Source organism: Oncorhynchus mykiss, chromosome 3 (genome assembly GCF_013265735.2).
Source record: "Oncorhynchus mykiss isolate Arlee chromosome 3, USDA_OmykA_1.1, whole genome shotgun sequence".
In the NCBI taxonomy this organism is placed as follows: Eukaryota; Metazoa; Chordata; class Actinopteri; order Salmoniformes; family Salmonidae; genus Oncorhynchus; species Oncorhynchus mykiss.
In genome coordinates, this window is record NC_048567.1 from 60,921,670 (window position 1) to 60,941,632 (window position 19,963).

General features: G+C 41.7%; 1 protein-coding gene across 1 annotated transcript in view; it reads right to left on the reverse strand.

The window, feature by feature from the left end:
• The window catches only part of LOC110520309 (coiled-coil domain-containing protein 141), a 48,385-nt gene extending 28,861 nt beyond the window's left edge, over positions 1 to 19,524 (reverse strand). The window contains exons 1-7 of the mRNA XM_021597535.2: positions 19,031 to 19,524; positions 12,195 to 12,317; positions 7,290 to 7,484; positions 6,056 to 6,164; positions 3,475 to 3,728; positions 2,594 to 2,713; positions 1,938 to 2,138 (exon numbers count right to left, since the gene is read on the reverse strand). Coding sequence (XP_021453210.2) covers positions 1,938 to 2,138; positions 2,594 to 2,713; positions 3,475 to 3,728; positions 6,056 to 6,164; positions 7,290 to 7,484; positions 12,195 to 12,317; positions 19,031 to 19,135 — 1,107 coding nt within the window. The 5' untranslated portion in view covers positions 19,136 to 19,524. The remainder of the gene's footprint in view (positions 1 to 1,937; positions 2,139 to 2,593; positions 2,714 to 3,474; positions 3,729 to 6,055; positions 6,165 to 7,289; positions 7,485 to 12,194; positions 12,318 to 19,030) is intronic.
• Positions 19,525 to 19,963: the final 439 nt, after the last annotated feature.

The window sequence follows — 19,963 nt, forward strand, 5'->3', positions numbered from 1 at the left end:
TAGGATCCAGTCTGGATATTGAATGGTCAAGGCACAATGGCAGGTAACAGACTGCGTGTATGTACATGGAACATTAGAGGGAGCCATAACCCCATTAAAAGGAAGAAGGTACTGTCTTTTTTGAAAAAATAAAATATTGATTTTGCCCTGTTGCAAGAAACTCATTTGGATGATAAGGAGCACCTGAAATTACAACAAGGGGGGTTTGGTCAAGTGTTTTTCTCATCATTTACATCATTTACATCCACATTTGTTATATTTCTGACTGGATCACAAATGATGACTCCTCTATTTGGTTAGACATTGAGACTTCTCTTTCAAAATACCCCTTACAGGATCTTTTATTTTTCAGAAGTTTCAAGTCTGTAGAAGATCACTGCAATAATCCCGTTACACTTAACACACTCAATGTAAGGAGGTCAGTTCAACGCTTCCTGGGAAGGTCCAAACTAACCTCTGCTCTTACCCCAATTCTTAACAACCCAGATTTCAGTCCAGGATTGCTGGATGCTGGCTTTAACTTTTGGCTTAATAAGGGCATATGCAGACTAAATGACTTATTTGCTGATAAGATTTTATTGTCATTTGAGCAGATGGTCGAGAAATATCAACTCCCAAAGCAGGACTTTTTCCGCTTCCTACAAGTAAGACATTATATTCTGAAGAGCACCACCTTAATTGGTAACCCTGATGTGTCTGTCATTGAAAGAATGCTTTTTTTCCCACAAAGGAAAATGTCTGTAAGTCTGTTTTATGATACTTTAAGGTCCTTTTCTGCTGTCAACACACAGAGGGTGAAACAAGTGTGGGAGAAAGAATTGTCTGTTACTATTGACGAAGAGATGTGGGAGGACATTTGGAGATATGCAAAAACAATATCTATATGTAATCGTACTAGAGCAATCCAATTAAGAATAATACACAGATTGCATATATCCCCAAATCGCAGACATGCTTTTAGCCCTACTTCCTCTTCCCCTCAGTGTCTTAAATGCAAAACTGCTACAGGCACTCTAACACATTGTTTATGGTCATGTACCAAAATACAAAGATACTGGTCTGGTGTTCTGCAAGAAATTTAAAGGATCCTAGGGGTTGATCTAGAATTGGACCCAGTTTCTTTACTGTTAGGTCTCCCTAGTAGGCAGGTTACTTCGGTGGGTAGAAGGAGGCTTTACAACATCCTTACCTTCGCAGCGAGGAAAAACATCCTTTTACAGTGGATTAGTGATAAGGTTCCTTCTATTAAAGATTGGCATAAGATACTATTTGAATGGGTGCCTCTGAAATATCTGACATGTACATTGCATTCTAAAACAGACCAGTTCTACAAAGTATGGGAACCTTATCTAAATTACCTAGAACCTGAGGTATCAGCTATTATGCTGCAAGGATTCTCTTAGAATGGCGGGGATCTATGTATTTCAGAACTACACTGTACGTTCCATGTGTGGAACCTAACTTCTTGGTTTAAACGGAGCTTTTTTGTTTAATTTATGTTTGTAAGTTTGTTTGAAATGTATGTATTGAGAGACGCAATGATGGGGATGGGGTGAGAGAAGCACCGAGCGGGAAGAGGAAAATGGTGTACGTATGTATGGGTGTGTGTGATATGTATGTATGTATGTGTGTCTATGTATGTGTGTATGCATATATATGTGTATATGCATGTGTGTATGTGTATATATATATGTTTATATATATATGCGTAGGTCTGTGTAAGTGAGTGCTGTTTTCTTTTGTGTTTTTTTTGGTGTGCTTTGTCTCTGTTGTTGTATCTCTTAATATGGGTGAAAATAAAAAATATTGTTACAAAAAAAAAGAATCAATGGGTACATATCATTAATTTATAAGTTCAACTAAGTTTAACTTTCAAACCCACGCAAGTGGGTTCATTTTAGGTTATCATTTTTCCTTTTCGTTCTCAGTTACCGTACCTTGTTGGCGCTGCTAAAGAACGCATTGCTCTCCTGTAAGTGTGCGAGGCGGCCCATCATCAGGTTCCAGAAGTGCTCGTGCAGGGCTCTGAGAGCCAGACTCCTCTCAGAGACATGTCCCGTCTCAGCCCGGCCCTCTGCTTCCCCCGCTAGCAGCTCTGAGGCCTTGGCCAGCAACTTCTCCACCAACTCACTCCAGTCCTGCAGGACAGGATGCAGGCACACGCAAACACACAAACACACAGACACAACATGCATTATTATAAGAGCACAGTATGACTGATATCAGAAGAACTAACATACTTTTTGAGAAGGTCCAGTCACACAAATTCCCTAGGTGGCAAAACGCCGTATGGATATTGTCATTTATCGGCATAGTAACAAACCCTCACCTCTCAACCCATGCAACCCCAAACTGTTCAAACTGTTTACACCCCTCTTGAGATCAAATAAATTGCAGTTTTAAAGCACATTTCCTGCAATTCTACACATTGTGCCATGGAGCGATAGGAACATTTAGCCGTTTTAACGGACATTTCTTGCAATTCTACACATTTTTTATGTCAGTTGTGTGATACAACGAATCAAATGAAAATAACAGTCAAACCCTTAGAGAATTTGTACCCCATAATATACTCATATTTAAAGTATCATACCTTGGCTTTCTCTTCAAACTTCTTGTATTCCCGAAGGAGCTCTTCATTTTCAGTGAGAGTTGAGCCCAAATGATCTCTTTGAAAGTACAAGTCAGCATTGCTCTTGAACCAGTGGGTTACCTGAAAAGAATACAATGTATTATCACTACAATCAGTTATTCATGAACTCATACTTGGATAAAGGTTCAATAGATCAGGTAACATGTTACTACAAATGAAGAGTTATATGCTTCATGACTGCTCTCCCTGACACTAAGCAGTGGATGCATGTTTACAGACGTTCTTAGCCAGAGCTACTGCCAATAGTGAGTGCATACAGGGATTGAAACCACAACCCTGGCGGTGCATGCTCCTGAGTGGCGCAGCGTTCCAAGGCACAGCATCTCTGTGCTAAAGGCGCCACTACAGACCCTGGTTTGAATCCAGGCTGTATTACAACCGGCCTTGATTGGGAGTCCCATAGGGCTGAGCACAGTTGAACCAGCGTCATCTGTGTTAGGGTTTGGCCAGGGTAGGCCATCATTGTAAATAAGAATTTGTTCTTAACGGACTTTCCTAGTTAAATAAATAAAATAAAATGCTCTACCAACTGAATCACACGTGATAGAGTAGCAAGCCTTTATGAAGCACAGCCAGAGACATCTGTGCTTTCATCATCTTAACACGACCCCTTATGGCTCAACAAGACTGATGGTATCATATTTTCCTAGGTAAGTATTCTCAGTTCAATATCAGATACACTTTCTAATACCATACTTATTATCCAAAGGTCATGCCACAGAACATGTATGTCTACTTGCATATAAGGTAGGTAAAGGTTTTAATTAAAAAGTCAATTTCTAACATGGATTGATCTTGGATATTGACATTTTGTGACTCACTTCCTGTTCCTGCCGATCCCATTGGTAGATGCTGAGGATGACTTCCAGGTCAAGGAGCTGCTGCTTCATGTGCTGGTCTACCTGTCTCCTCCTGTCCTGCAGTATCTCCATAAGACTCTCCACCCGGCCACAGCTGCTGTGAGCCCCCTGCAAAGCCTCGCTCCTCTGTAGAGCCTCCTCTGTCTGGAACTCTCTCAGGAAGTCTAGAAGATCACGGCTCTTATTCAGAACCAGCATGGACTTCTCCAGGAGACCTGGGGGGGAGGGAGGGACAGAGGGAGGGAAAGAGAGAGGAGAGAGAGAGAGAGGAAAGAATGGTTTATTTACTATTACTTGAAAGCATTTCATAGTACCAATAGCTGCAAAGAGCTGAATTACTTCATACTGTAACATTTACAATTTTCTCATTAGAAAGACACTCTTGTTTATAACCAGCATTGACTTCTCCAGTAGACCCGAGGGACAGATATGGGTCAGAATAGGGAAATATGATTTCATTTGCACATACAACATCTTTGAGCAGACGCTGGTCATGTGTAACAATATGTATACACCTCCACGTATTTATTTGGATAGTGAAGCTAAAAAGTTTAATTTGTCTCTATACTCCAGCATTTTGGATTTGAGATCAAACATTTTATATGAGGCGACAGTACAGAATGTCACCTTTTATTTTAGGGTATTTTCATTAAAAAAAATATTTCATCTTTATTTAACCAGGTAGGCTAGTTGAGAACAAGTTCTCATTTACAACTGCGACCTGGCCAAGATAAAGCAAAGCAGTGCGACACAAACAACACAAAGTTACACATGGAATAAACAAGTGTACAGTCAATAACACAATAGAAAAAAAGAAAGTCTATTTACAGTGTGTGCAAATGGCATGAGGAGGTGAGGCAATAAATAGGCCATAGTAGCGAAATAATTACAATTTAGCAAATGAACACTGGAGTGATAGATGTGCAGATGATGATGTGCAAGTAGAGATACTGGTGTGCAAAAGAGCAGAAAAGTAAACAAAAACAATATGGGGATGAGGTAGGTAGATTGGATGGGTTATTTACAGATGGGCTGCAGCAATCGGTTAGCTGCTCAGATAGGTGATGTTTGTACATATCTGTTTTACCGTTTAGAAATTAATTCACTTTATGTATCCAACAATTTGAAAGTGTCATAAGTATTTGGACTAATTCATTCAATTCAGTCAAAATGTTTGGATTTGGTCCCATATTCCTAGGACACAATGACTACATCATGCTTGTGACTACAAACTTGTTGGATGCATTTGCAGTTTGTTTTGGTTGCGTTTCAGATTATGTTGTGCGCAATAGAAATGAATGGTAAATAATGTATTGTGTCATTTTGGAGTCACTTTTATTGTAAATAAGAATAAAATATGTTTCTAAACACCTGAATGAATCTTGAATAATGATGAGTGAGAAATATACAGATGCACAAAGATCATGCCCACAAAACATGCTAACCTCTCACCATTACCAATAACAGGGGAGGTTATACTTTTTGGTGGGCATAATGTTTATGCCTCTGTATCTTTCTCACTCATCATTCACGATTCATTCAGGATTACCTGTAATCATGGTAGCATCCACACTAATGCAGAAGTTTCAGAAACATATTTTATTCTATTCTTATTTACAATAAAAGTGACTCCAAAATGACACAATACATTATTTACCATTCATTTCTATTGGGCACAACATAATATGAAACACAACCAAAACAAACTGCAAATGCATCCAACAAGTTTGTCGAGTCACAAGCTTGATGTAGTCATTGTGTGCTAAGAATATGGGACCAAATACAAAACTCTTTACCAAATTTAATGAATTTGTCCAAATACTTAGACACCTTCAAATGGGGTGGATTAGATACATAAAGTGCTTTCATTTCTCAACGGTAAAACAGATATGTATGAAAATACCCTCAAATAAAAGGAGACATTCTGTACTGCCGCCTCACATGTTATCTAAAATCCAAAATGCTGTAGTATAAAGCTAAATTAAAAGTTTCATCCAGCTTTGGGTCGCGTAAATACATCTGTTATAGATCCATTTGTAAAGTAAATAACGCACCTCACACTAAAGTGTAATCTCTCATCAAATACTGTCATGAGAAAGAGTGCCTGTTGTTTCTAAGACCGTTACGATGGCATGACATAATGACATAATGGCCCCTGTGGCCCTCAGCAGCCTCAACCAGCTCATGTGATCGACAACTAGCTTTTAGTTTACTGACATGTCTCAGTCCTAGCCCCGTGCTGTTGATATGACATGAACGCCACTCATTCTCACATCTAGCATATATCTATCTCTCCATTAGCTCTCAGTGCCTTGGAGACTGAAAGGCAGGGTAAAATCCATCACATTTCAGGAACTTTAAGAGGAGAATGATTCTCTCAAGGGAGGGCAGAGGTGACTGAATGACTGTCAGGACCAGATTGAGGTTGTGTATCATGTATCAGACATCTGGAGCAGTGACCAGGATGTCATTACTCAATGGGAAGAAACACATCATTTCTCTAATGGGGGGCATTACTGTAGGTGTATCAGCATATACTCACCTCTCTTCATAACACTGTGTTTCAGGAGCAGTTCTTTCAGACACTCAGCATCTGCCAGCTCCTGTTCTCTGCTCTGGAACTCTTCTCCCTCATCTATTCTGATAGCAAACTGCAAGAGGTGGAGGAAGATATAGTAAATCTATCTGTATAGTTAGACAACAGAGTAATTTATACTAGCATGGGCTCTGTCTTTACACATTTATTCATGGAGATCTCGAAAGGCTTAATTCACTCACAGTAGATTTGATAGAGAAGTAAACAAAGGAAACAAGAAGCACTGTTTGGTCAGGGATGAAACATGTAAAGGGCAGACAGTACAAACAGTTCTGCTATTAAAAAACAACCACTTTTCAGTCACATCTACAGAACCACCTGATTCCTGTATCTGTCACACAACCACTCATCATGTTTCATAATCATCACAATAATGTGTCTGTTTTGTGTGGCAGCATTTAGGGTGGCCATCATTTAGTGCCTGGGTAAGTTACAGTGGCTGTACAGTATCACACAACTCAATCCTCTTGGTTGGAGCCACTGTCATTGGACTAATAACAATGAAACTGCCCCATTGTGCCATATTTTACAGGGCTCCGTGATACAGTGTCTATGACCTGTGTGTTTATATTGCAGTAAAAACAGGATTACATTACAGCTCCTCGTCATTTACACTGCTATTTAGGAAAATATTTTTCAATAACGTAATGCTAACAAAACTGATAAAACAATGTGCCATTTTCTTTTATGTTTTTTTTAAGCAAACTGGAGAGGAGGAAACAGATGTACTAACTCTAGAACAGCAGTAATAACAAGAACACAACACTGGATGCTGTGTTGATATCATGAAATGTTACATTTCCTCCAACAAACAACATAAAAAATGAACTTTCCATTTCAGAACCACAGAACTGGTTGAAAGGTCACTTTGTTACATGCTTATTAGTGCAGTGAAAACACCTGAGGCATACATGTACATTAACTCAAAATCAGCTCTGATCTGTTAGGGTTATGGTCTATGTCAGCTCTATGTGTGTTCTATGTAGCTATAATGTACCTATAATGGCTCTGTTTCTGTTTGCCTGGCTCCTAACTCAAGTGCTCTGTCAAAGAACTCTGAGGCCAGGTGTAGCAGAAACCAGCACTTCTCTAGAAGTGAGATCTGGGTATATGTATGGTCTATGTAGCTCTATGCATTCTCTATGTAGCTATAACATCTCCTTTCTGTTAGCCCTCCTACCTCCAGGGCCCTGTCGAAGAACTCTGAGGCCAGGTGTAACAGCGACCTGCGCTTCTCTAGCATTAAGATCAGGGTCCTCCAGGCATCGCTCAGCGAGTTAGCCATGGCCTCGTACACCTCCCCTTCATTCTCCTTCTTCTCCTTTGCCATCCTGTCTGCCTCTTCCAGCAGAGCCCACACGCCTGCCTCATGTTTCTGGCAAGAGAGAAAGGATAATACAAAAAAAGACAGAAGACAATAAGATAGATATACCTGGTTCATTGAAGTATCTTCTCTGCATTAATAAAAAAAAACATAAAATTAAAATTTTTCTACTTGCATTTAAATCAACACTGTTAATGGAGCGATTCTGTAACGCACTAGGCGGAGTCAGGCGCAGGAGGCAGGAGGTACAGTGCTTTATTACGCCCAGGACAAATAATACTTGCCAAGATACTGGGCGCACATACACAAATGCCCAAAACCAGGACCTAACCAGTCCGGAGGGAAAACCCAAAAACAACACGCACTACCACACAATAACACAGTGGAAAATCAAATAAGCCCGCACAAAGAGCAGGCGGGCCTACCGGCTTAAATAGCCCAACTAAAACCCAAACAAGAAACAGGTGTTACTAATCAGACAAAAACAACAGAAAAGGGAAAAGGAATCAGTGGCAGCTAGTAGGCTGGTGACGACGACCGCCGAGCGCCACCCGAACAGGAAGAGGAGCCACCTTCGGTAGGAGTCGTGACAGATTCATTTACACTTTGTTCAATTGCACTATTGTAAACTACACATTTGAAATTATATTTGTAGAAGTTCAAAGCCTTGCTGAATTAAAAGCAGTGGATGAACCAACAACATATTCCATCCCAAATGTAAATCTGTTTTGGATTGTTTTCTGGTAAAACCCCTTTAATTAGAGGGGTTGTTCATAGGTCTAAATCTGTAGTAACTCTGATGTCTTACTGAAGATGACTAGAGATATTCTGCCTCCACAATGGAACACATAGGTGATAATTAAACTAATTCCTAACCTTCTATTTTGGAATCCTTATGGTCAAGGACATTGAGTCATGCAACTGTACATTCAAATCACTATGACATTTTCACTTGTGCATAATCACAATAAGGAGCTGAATCTCCTTCTTATTACTGAACGAAGTCTCTCTGTGGCATTGGGACAATATGAGGGCTAAAATCATACATCTGATTGTGAATTAATAATATTCCCATGTGAACAACTAGTCCCTCTTTTTGTGAGAGCTGGCACCGAATAGCAGTTATTTTTTGCAAATGCATATCTAAGGGCAGCAACAGCAAAATATGTCAGGAACCATCTGACCATAAGATTTAAATGTATAAGATCAATTGTTCACATGCTTATGCCAATATTGTCATACTTGTATAAAATAAGATTGAACATGCTCAGCCATCAGGCATAACTCAAACACCTGACAGTAGGTGGAAAAAGTGAATGAGTGCTTGGCACAAGGAAAGAATGGCCTGGATCAAAATAACCATTGTGCAGGAGTCTATAACAAGGCCAGGGGGAAAAAAAGCTTTGACTGGAAATAATATAAATCAACACTGAGAGGGCTGCTGTGAACATTTAAACTTCCACCCAGGCTGGGGAAATGAAAGTGACTGAAATAGTTCTCTGAGGTATCTCCGAGAGAAGAAAAGCATTCATGTTGTCTCAATGAGCTATAGTCAAACAAGGCCGGGACTGAAGAAGCTTTAATCACAGCCTAAATGTCACCACAAGTGACATATACATTTGGAAGTTTACATACACCTTAGCCAAATGCATTTAAACTCTGTTTTTCACAATTCCTGATGGTAAATCCTAGTAAAAATTCCTCGTCTTGAGTCAGTTAGGATCACCACTTTATTTTAAGAATGTGAAATGTCAGAATAATAGTTGAGAGAATTATTTATTTCAGCTTTTATTTATTTCATCACATTCCCAGTGGGTTAGAAGTTACACTCAATTAGTATTTGGTAGCATTGCCTTTAAATTGTTTAACTTGGGTCATACGTTTCGGGTAGCCTTCCACAAGCTTCCCAAAATAAATTGGGTGAATTTTGGCACATTCCTGCTGACAGAACTGGTGTAACTGAGTCAGGTTTGAAGGCCTCCTTGCTCGCACATACTTTTTCAGTTCTGCCCACAAATTTTCTATAGGATTGAGGTCAGGGCTTTGTGATGGCCACTCCCAATACCTTGACTTTGTTGTCCTTAAGCCATTTTGCCACAACTTTGGAAGTATGCTTGGAGTCATTGTTCATTTGGAAGACCCATTTGCAACCAAGCTTTAACTTCCTGACTTATTTCTTGAGTTATTGCTTCAAATTATCCACATAATTTTCCTGCTTTGTGATGCCATCTATTTTGTGAAGTGCACCAGTCCCTCCTGCAGCAAAGCACCCCCACAAGATGATGCTGCCACCCCCGGGATTCACAGTTGGGATGGTGTTCCTCAGCTTGCAAGCCTCCCCCTTTTTCCTCCAAACATAACGATGGTCGTCATGGCCAAAAAGTATGATCTTTGTCCCCATGTACAGTTGCAAACTGTAGTCTGGCTTTTCATATGGCGGTTTTGGAGCAGTGGCTTCTTCCTTGCTGAGCGGCCTTTCAGGTTATGTCGATATAGGACTTGTTTTACTGTGGATATGGATACTTTTGTACCTGTTTCCTCCAGCATCTTCACAAGGTCCTTTGCTCTTTGTTCTGTGATTGATTTGCACTTTTTGCACCAAAGTACGTTCATCTCCAGGAGACAGAACACGTCTCCTTCCTGAGCGGTATGACGACTGCGTGGTCCCATGGTGTTTATACTTGCGTACTATTGTTTGTACAGATGAATGTGGTACCTTCAGGCATTTGGAAATTACTCCCAAGAATGAACCAGACTTGTGGAGGTCTCCAATTTGCTTTCTGGGGTCTTGGCTGATTTATTTTGATTTTCCCATGATGTCAAGCAAAGAGGCATTGAGTTTAAAGGTAGGCCTTGAAATACATCCACAGGTACACCCCCAATTGACTCAAATGATGTCAAGTAGCCTATCAGAAGCTTCTAAAGCCATGACATAATTTTCTGGAATTGCCCAAGCTGTTTAAAGGCACAGTCAACTTGGTGTATGTAAACTTCTGACCCACTGGAATTGATACAGTGAATTATAAGTGAAATAATCTGTCTGTAAACAATTGTTGGAAAAATTACTTATGTCATGCACAAAGTAGATGTCCTAACTGACTTGCCAAATGTATAGTTTGTTAACAAGAAATTTGTGGAGTGTTTGAAAAACAAGTTTTAATGACTCCAACCTAAGTGTATGTAAACTTCTGACTTCAACTGTAACTATACTCATCAAAAATATAAACGCAACATTTAAAGTGTTGGTCCCATGTTTCATGAGCCAAAATAAAAGATCCCAGAAATGTTCCATGCGCACAAAAAGCTTATTTCTCTCAAAGCTTATTTCTCTACTTGTGCTCACATTTGTCTACATGCCTGTTAGTGATAATTTCTCCTTTGCCAAGATAATGCATCCACCTGACAGGTGTGGCATATCAAGAAGCTGATTAAACAGCATGATCATTACACAGGTATCCCTTGTGCTGGGGACAATGAAAGGCCACTCTAAAATGTGCCGATTTGTCACACATCACAATGCCACAGATGTTTAACGTGTTGAGGGAGCATGCAATTGGTATACTGACTGCAGGAATGTCCCCCAAAGCTGTTGCCAGATAATTTAATGTTAATTTCTATACCATAAGCCACCTCCAATGTAGTTTTAGAGAATCTGGCAGTACGTCCAACTGGCCTCACAACCGCAGACCACTTGTGACCACGCCAGCCCAGGACCTCCACATCCAGCAGATTGTCTGAGACCAGCCACCTGGACAGCTGATGACACTATGAGTTTGGACAGCTAAATCATTTTTGCACAAACTATCAGAAACCTCATCTGCGTGCTTGTGGTTCTCACCAGGGTCTTGACCTGACTTCAATGGGCAAATGCTCACCTTTGATGGCCACTGGCATGCTGGAGATGTGTGCTGTTCACAGATGAATCCCGGTTTCAACTGTCCAGGGCAGATGGCAGACATGGTGGTATGACGTTGTGTGGGCGAGCGGTTTGCTGACGTCAAAATTGTGAACAGAGTGCTCCCTGGTGGCAGTGGGGTTATGGTATGGGCAGGCATAAGCTACAGACAACGAACACAATTGCATTTTATCGATGGCAATTTGAGTGCACAGAGATACCGTGACGAGATCAAGAGGCGCATTGCCGTGCCATTCAGCCGCCGCCATCACCCATGTCGTATGGACCTGTACACAATTCCTGCATACTCACCAGACATGTCACCCATTGAGCATGTTTGGGATGCTCTGGATCGACGTGTACGACAGCGTGTTCCAGTTCACGTCAATATCCAGCAACTTCGCACAGCCATTGAAGAGGAGAGGAACAACATTCCGCAGGCCACAATCAACAGCCTGATCAACTCTATGCGAAGGACCTGTGTTGCGGTGCATGAGGCAAATGGTGGTCATACCAGATACTGATTGGTGTTATAATCAAAGCCCCTACCTTTTGTGACCAACAGATGCATATCTGTATTCCCAATTATGTGAAATCCATAGATTAGGGTATAATTTATTTATTTCAATTGACTGATTTCCTTATATGAACTCAGTAAAATCTTTGCAATTGTTGCATGTTGCATTTATATTTTCGGTCAGTGTAATATGCCCAATGGGCAGCTCATCCTCGTGGCCCAGCATGGTCTCATTCGAATATGTCCAAATAGTGACACACAGTATCAATAACAGAATAGTGTACTTATGTCACCTAAACTGACACATTAGTTGTATGTCGCTCTACTGTATTCCTAATGAGATTATTACCTTGAGTTTGATCAGGAGCTGCTGGTGTTCATCCAGCAGTTTCTTTGTTTCGTCCTGGTTGCTGCCGATCTCCAGCAGGTTGGGATTGGCTTCAGTCAACTGCAGCTTTACAAGTTCCCCACACTACAGTACAAAACACAGACACACACACACAACAAAACACACACTCAACTTTACGGAAGGAGTTGTTTGTTTTCTCCCTTATGTTTTCAGTACATATTTCTACTCATAGTTTAGGAATAAATAGCCTGTCTGCGTCCATTGGATCAATGAATGTACTACTGTGTATCAAAGAGACTCGTCCAAGTTAAACCAGCAGGATGGAAAGGTCTGTTTGTGTTGCCCTGCCAAGGCCATGTTACATGTTGTTTATGTTCTGACTGTAAGCAGGGCAGGTTGGTGTAACATTATACCTGTGAACATCCACATGGTCTCCCTGTGAATTTCACAGTGTGTAAACACCGCTTGGAAATAGGTCTGTCTTCCGCAACCTGGCGCTCCTTTTCCACTATACTGTCGTGTCCCGGGAACACCTTCAGAGTCTGCGTCCCAAATGACACCCTATTCCCTACATAGTGTACTACTTTTGACCAAAAGCCCTATGGTGAGTGTAGAGAGTATAGGGATATTGTTATCCACATCGGCACCAACAATGTTAGGATGAAACAGTCAGAGGTCTCCAAGCGCAACATAGCTTCAGCGTGTAAATCAGCTAGAAAGATGTGTCGGCATTGAGTAATTGTCTCTGGCCCCCTCCCAGTTAGGGGGAGTGATGAGCTCTACAGCAGAGTCTCACAACTCAATCGCTGGTTGAAAACTGTTTTCTGCCCCTCCCAAAAGATAGAATTTGTAGATAATTGGCCCTCTTCTGGGACTTCTGGGACAAACCGGACCAAGCCTGGCCTGTTGAGAAGTGACGCACTCCATCCTAGCTGGAGGGGTGCTCTCATCTTATCTACGAACATAGACAGGGCTCTAACTCCCCTTTCTCCACAATGAGACAGGGAACAGGCCAGGTAGCAGGCTGTTAGCCAGCCTACCAGCTTAGTGGAGTCTGCCACTAGCACAGTCAGTGTAGCCAGCTCAGCTATCCCCATTGAGACCGTGTCTGTGCCTCGACCTAGGTTGGGCAAAACTAAACTGGAATAAAGACCTCCTCCATTCCTGACATTATTGAAAGAGATTGTGATACCTCACATCTCAAAATAGGGCTACTTAATGTTAAATCCCTCACTTCCAAGGCAGTTATAGTCAATGAACTAATCACTGATCATAATCTTGATGTAATTGGCCTGACTGAAAAATGGCTTAAGCCTGATTAATTTACTGTGTTAAATGAGGCCTCACCTTCTGGTTACAATAGTGACCATGTCCCCCGCGCATCGCGCAAAGGCGAAGGTGTTGCTAACTTGTTTTTTTTTAACTACGTCTTCGTCTTTTTAGCTTCTAGTCATGAATCTATGCAGCCTACTCAATCACTTTTTATAGCTACTGTTTACAGGCCTCCTGGGCCATATACAGCGTTCCTCACTGAGTTCCCTGAATTCCTATCGGACCTTGTAGTCATGGCAGATAATATTCTAATTTTTGGTGACTTTAAAATTCACATGGAAAAGTCCACAGACCCACTCCAAAATGCTTTCGGAGCCATCGTCGACTCAGTGGGTTTTGTCCAAAATATCTCTGGACCTGCTCACTGCCACAGTCATACTCTGGACCTAGTTTTGTCCCGTGGAATAAATGTTGTGGATCTTAATGGTGTTCCTCATAATCCTGGACTATCGGACCACCATTTTATTATGTTTGCAATCGCAACAAAAAATCTGCTCAGACCCCAACCAAGGATCATCAAAAGTCGTGCTATAAATTCTCGGACAACCCAAAGATTCCTAGATTCCCTTCCAGACTCCCTCCACCTACCCAAGGACATCAGAGTACAAAAATCAGTTTACCACCTAACTGAGGAACTCAGTTTAACCTTGCGCAATACCCTAGATGCAGTTGCACCCCTATAAACAAAAAACGTTTGTCATAAGAAACTAGCTCCCTGGTATACAGAAAATACTCGAGCTCTGAAGCAAGCATCCAGAAAATTGGAATGGAAATGGCGCTACACCAAACTGGAAGTCTTCCGACTAGCTTGGAAAGACAGTACCGTGCAGTATCGAAGAGCCCTCACTGCTGCTCAATCATCCTATTTTTCCAATTTAATTGAGGAAAATAAGAACAATCCAAAATAAATGTTTGATACTGTCGCAAAGCTAACTAAAAAGCAGCATTCCCTAAGAGAGGATGGCTTTTACTTCAGCAGTGATAAATTCATGAACTTCTTTGAGGAAAAGATCATGATCATTAGAAAGCAAATGATGGACTCCTCTTTAAATCTGCGTATTCCTCCAAAGCTCAGTTGTCCTGAGTCTACACAATTCTGCCAGGACCTAGGATCAAGGGAGACACTCAAGTTTTTTAGTATTCTATCTCTTGACACATTCATGAAAATAATCATGGACTGCATACTTGACCCTATTCCATCTAAACTACTGAAAGACCTGGTTCCTGTGCTTGGCCCTCCTATGTTGAACATAATAAACGGCTCTCTATCCACTGGATGTGTACCAAACTCACTAAAAGTGGCAGTAATAAAGCCTCTCTTGAAAAAGCCAAACCTTGACCCAGAAAATATAAAAAACTATCGGCCTATATCGAATCTTCCATTCCTCTCAAAGTTCTTTAGAAAAAGCTGTTGCACGGCAACTCACTGCCTTCCTGAAGACAAACAATGTATATGAAATGCTTCAGTCTGGTTTTAGACCCCATCATAGCACTGAGACTGCACTTGTGAAGGTGGTAAATTACCTTAAAAGGGCGTCAGACCGAGGCTCTGCATCTGTCCTCGTGCTCCTAGACCTTAGTGCTGCTTTTGAATTCATCGATCACCACATTCTTTTGGAGAGATTGGAAACCCAAATTGGTCTACATGGACAAGTTCTGGCCTGGTTTAGATCTTATCTGTCGGAAATATATCAGTTTGTCTCTGTGGATGGTTTGTCCTCTGACAAATCAACTGTACATTTCGGTGTACCTCAAGGCTCCTTTTTAGGACCACTATTGTTCTCACTATATATTTCACCTCTTGGTGATGTCATTCGGAAACATAATGTTAACTTTCAGTGCTATGTGGATGACACACAGCTGTACATTTTGATGTAACATGGTGAAGCCCCAAAATTGCCCTCCCTGGAAGCCTGTGTTTCAGACATAAGGAAGTGGACGGCTGCAGATGTTCTACTTTTAAACTCGGACAAAACAGAGATGCTTGTTCTAGGTCCCAAGATACAAAGAGATCTTCTGTTGGATCTGACAATTAATCTTGAACTAGAACCCAAAATTTTTATCATATTACTCCAGTGCTAGCCTCTCTACACTGGCTTCCTGTTAAGGGCTGATTTCAAGGTTTTACTGCTAACCTACAAAGCATTACATTGCTCCTACCTATCTTTCCAATTTGATTCTGCCGTACATACCTACACGTACGCTATGGTCACAAGACGCAGGCTTCCTTACTGTCCCTAGAATTTCTAAGCAAACAGCTGGAGGCAGGGCTTTCTCCTATAGAGCTCAATTTTTATGGAATGGTCTGCCTACCCATGTGAGAGACCCAGACTCGGTCTCAACCTTTAAGTCTTTATTGAATACTCATCTCTTCAGTAGGTCCTATGATTTTGTGTATTCTGGCCCAGAAGTATGAAGGTGAACGGAAAGGCACTGGAGCAACGAACTGCCCTTGCTGTCTCTGCCTGGCCGGTTCCCCACTCTCCACTGGGATTCTCTGCCTCTAACCCTATTACAGGGCCTGAGTCACTGGCTTACTGGTGCTCTTCCATGCCGTCCCTAGGAGGGGTGCGTCACTTGAGTGGGTTGAGTCACTGATGTGATCTTCCTGTCCGGGTTGGCGCCCCCCCTTGGGTTGTGCCGTGGCGGAGATCTTTGTGGGCTATACTTAGCCTTGTCTCAGGATGGTAAGTTGGTGGTTGAAGATATCCCTCTAATGGTGTGGGGCTGTGCTGTGAAAATGTGGGTGGGTTACAGTGCCTTGCGAAAGTATTCGGCCTGATGGGAAGATGGATGGAGCCAAATACAGGACCATTCTGGAAGAAAACCTGATGGAGTCTGCAAAAGACCTGAGACTGGGACGGAGATTTGTCTTCCAACAAGACAATGATCCAAAACATAAAGCAAAATCTACAATGGAATGGTTCAAAAATAAACATATCCAGGTGTTAGAATGGCCAAGTCAAAGTCCAGACCTGAATCCAATCGAGAATCTGTGGAAAGAACTGAAAACTGCTGTTCACAAATGCTCTCCATCCAACCTCACTGAGCTCGAGCTGTTTTGCAAGGAGGAATGGGAAAAAATTTCAGTCTCTCGATGTGCAAAACTTATAGAGACATACCCCAAGCGACTTACAGCTGTAATCGCAGCAAAAGGTGGCGCTACAAAGTATTAACTTAAGGGGGCTGAATAATTTTGCACGCCCAATTTTTCAGTTTTTGATTTGTTAAAAAAGTTTGAAATATCCAATAAATGTCGTTCCACTTCATGATTGTGTCCCACTTGTTGTTGATTCTTCACAAAAAAATACAGTTTTATATCTTTATGTTTGAAGCCTGAAATGTGGCAAAAGGTCGCAAAGTTCAAGGGGGCCGAATACTTTCGCAAGGCACTGTACATGCCCATCTGAACTTTGCCAATGAACATCTGAATGATTCAGAGGACAACTGGGTGAAAGTGTTGTGGTCAGATGAGACCAAAATGGAGCTCTTTGGCATCAACTCAACTCGCCGTGTTTGGAGGAGGAGGAATGCTGCCTATGACCCCAAGAAACACTATCCCCACCGTCAAACATGGAGGTGGAAACATTATGCTTTTGGGGTGTTTTTCTGCTAAGGGGACAGGACAACTTCACCGCATCAAAGGGACGATGGACGGGGCCATGCACCGTCAAATCTTGAGTGAGAACCTCCTTCCCTCAGCCAGGGCATTGAAAATGGGTCATGGATGGGTATTCCAGCATGACAATGACCCAAAACACACGGCCAAGGCAACAAAGGAGTGGCTCAAGAAGAAGCACATTAAGGTCCTGGAGTGGCCTAGCCAGTCTCCAGACCTTAATCCCATAGAAAATCTGTGGAGGAAGCTGAAGGTTCGAGTTGCCAAACGTCAGCCTCGAAGATCTGCAAAGAGGAGTGGGACAAAATCCCTCCTGAGATGTGTGCAAACCTGGTGGCCAACTACAAGAAACGTCTGACCTCTGTGATTGCCAACAAGGGTTTTGCCACCAAGTACTAAGTCATGTTTTGCAGAGGGGTCAAATACTTATTTCCCTCATTAAAATGCAAATCAATTCATAACATTTTTGACATGCGTTTTTCTGGATTTTTGTTGTTGTTATTCTGTATCTCACTGTTCAAATAAACCTACCATTAAAATTATAGACTGATCATTTCTTTGTCAGTGGGCAAACATACAAAATCAGCAGGGGATCAAATACTTTTTTCCCTCACTGTATGGGTGTCTCAAGCATTACAGTAGCCTATGTTGTCTCAAATGTAAGGAATAATTTCACTTACACAACAATTGATTTGTCAATAACCACAGTGGTTATGTGGTTACAGCCACAAAGGGAGCATGTAACTATGTCTGTGCTGGCTGTAGAGATTATTTCTTACTAGGCATGTTTTGCTCTTTAATCATTGCATGCCTTAGATTGCAGCTGTGGCTGTGGCAGTCAGTTTAAAGGGGCCTCGGAACGCAGAGGAACGCCATCACCTTCACAACCAAAAGTGGTCAACAAAATTGATAGCAGAGGATACAACAGAGGACATCAAACATCTCTCTTTTCAAACAAAACAGGCAAAAAAAAATTAGTCATATTTGAAAACCATCTCCTCTGTTTCTGTTTGACCATATCTAATATCTTTCCAACACATTTAGAATGTATTTCACACAGGTATGTGGGGAAATAAAAACGTTGAAAGGTAAACTTTTTTTTTAAATGCTTAAGATCTAATGTCCGTTGTTTTATTACTACTGTGGGAAAGCCCTGTACATGGCGTTAGTATGTGAGGCATTGATATAAGCCTTCTGTTTTGGCTAGGAAATATTTCCTATAAGCCTAATGGACAAACAGAGAGAGCTATTGACACCTCAGGACACCAGCTGAACAATGAGGACTAGGTGAGCTTGTGACATCACTGACAACATTAAATGCCTTTCTCTGGTTGCGTCCCAAATGGCACCCTATTCCCTATATAGGTTAGTGTACTACTTTTGACCAGACCAGACCGAGGCACCATAAAGGGAATAGGGTGCCTTTTGGGACACACCCTCTATTAGTAGCAGCACTTTGGAAAGAAGATCGATGGATTCAGATCGCTGAACACTGTGAGGTCAGTGTCTGTCAGATTCAGACAGATCAATAATCTAGCCTGACACTGAATTACAGCCAGTTGTTGTTGTTATATCGCCATAACACTGTGGTAATGTTGGACAACTTTTCTGTTAAAACTGCATGTAAATACTGATCTTCTCCATCATTTTTTTCATATTTTTTAGATGGCCTGATCAACCATTTCTGACCAAAGTAGAGTTCTGAGAGGCATACAGCCAAACATTTCTTAGAACAAGTTCTGTTCACCTGAGATATCTACAAACGTGAGAATAAATTAGTTTAATATAGTGCTTTCAAGGACCCAAAATACTCTTAAAAAGGCAATTAAAGACAGCTAAAGACAACCCAAAGACACAACTAAATAATATTTTAGAAGGTCGGTACCTTGAGCACAGTGACAATAATCTGAGTGTCGCCAGCCTGCACGGCAATAGTGCTGATTGTTGTTGTGGCAGCAGGTTGACCTCCAGTGTCACCTTTGTTAGACATTGTCTCCCCCGTTCAAACGTAAGAAATTTTACAGCCTCTACTGTCCCCTCTCTTCTTCCTGGATCCTGAAAATCCTATTCTCTCACTTCAGTCTCTGGGGACTTCAAAACTCAACAGCAACAGTCCTTCAATATTTCCTTTGAAGGTAGAGAGGAGAGAGTAACCACAGTAGAGAGTCCCCTCGGTCCCCTTGTCCAACAGGTGTTATAAAATCCAGTTCCGTTGAAAGGTGTATGTTTCATCAGTGGTGTTCTGGCCCAGTTCCACTCACTCCAGTCCCACAGCAGAGCCACTAGCGTCAATGGACTGACTGACACTCAACAGGCAGGAGACACAGAGCAGAGAGAAGTTGACAGGGCAGAACACGGCAGGCAACTGTGTTAAAAATAGAAATATCACACTGTGCTGCGTTGGGAGCCATTTTGACACACCCCTAGTTCGTTGGCTCCGCTCTACTCTGGTCTATTTTCACAACCGCCCCCTCTCCCTGCCTGTCTCTCTCCCAGCCCCTCTTTATATTTTCCTGCCTCCCATCCCACACAGACAAACCCCACAAAAGCACCAGTCCATCCATGGAATATCATATCAATTGGCCTATCTACTGTATCTTCCAATAGAAGGGAAAATACCCTGTGAGTCAACACGGACAGATTATTATCTTGCTCCTCTGGGTCTGTGAATACGTTTTTCTACAGCCAAAAGCCAAGAACACTTAACACTGGTATGCTGCACGAGTGTTTAAGTATCTTCTAAGAGAGAGAAAAGTCCACACCCTCATGGCTGGCTGACTAGATACCCCTTTAAGCAGGTAGCCTACCGGTTAAGCAC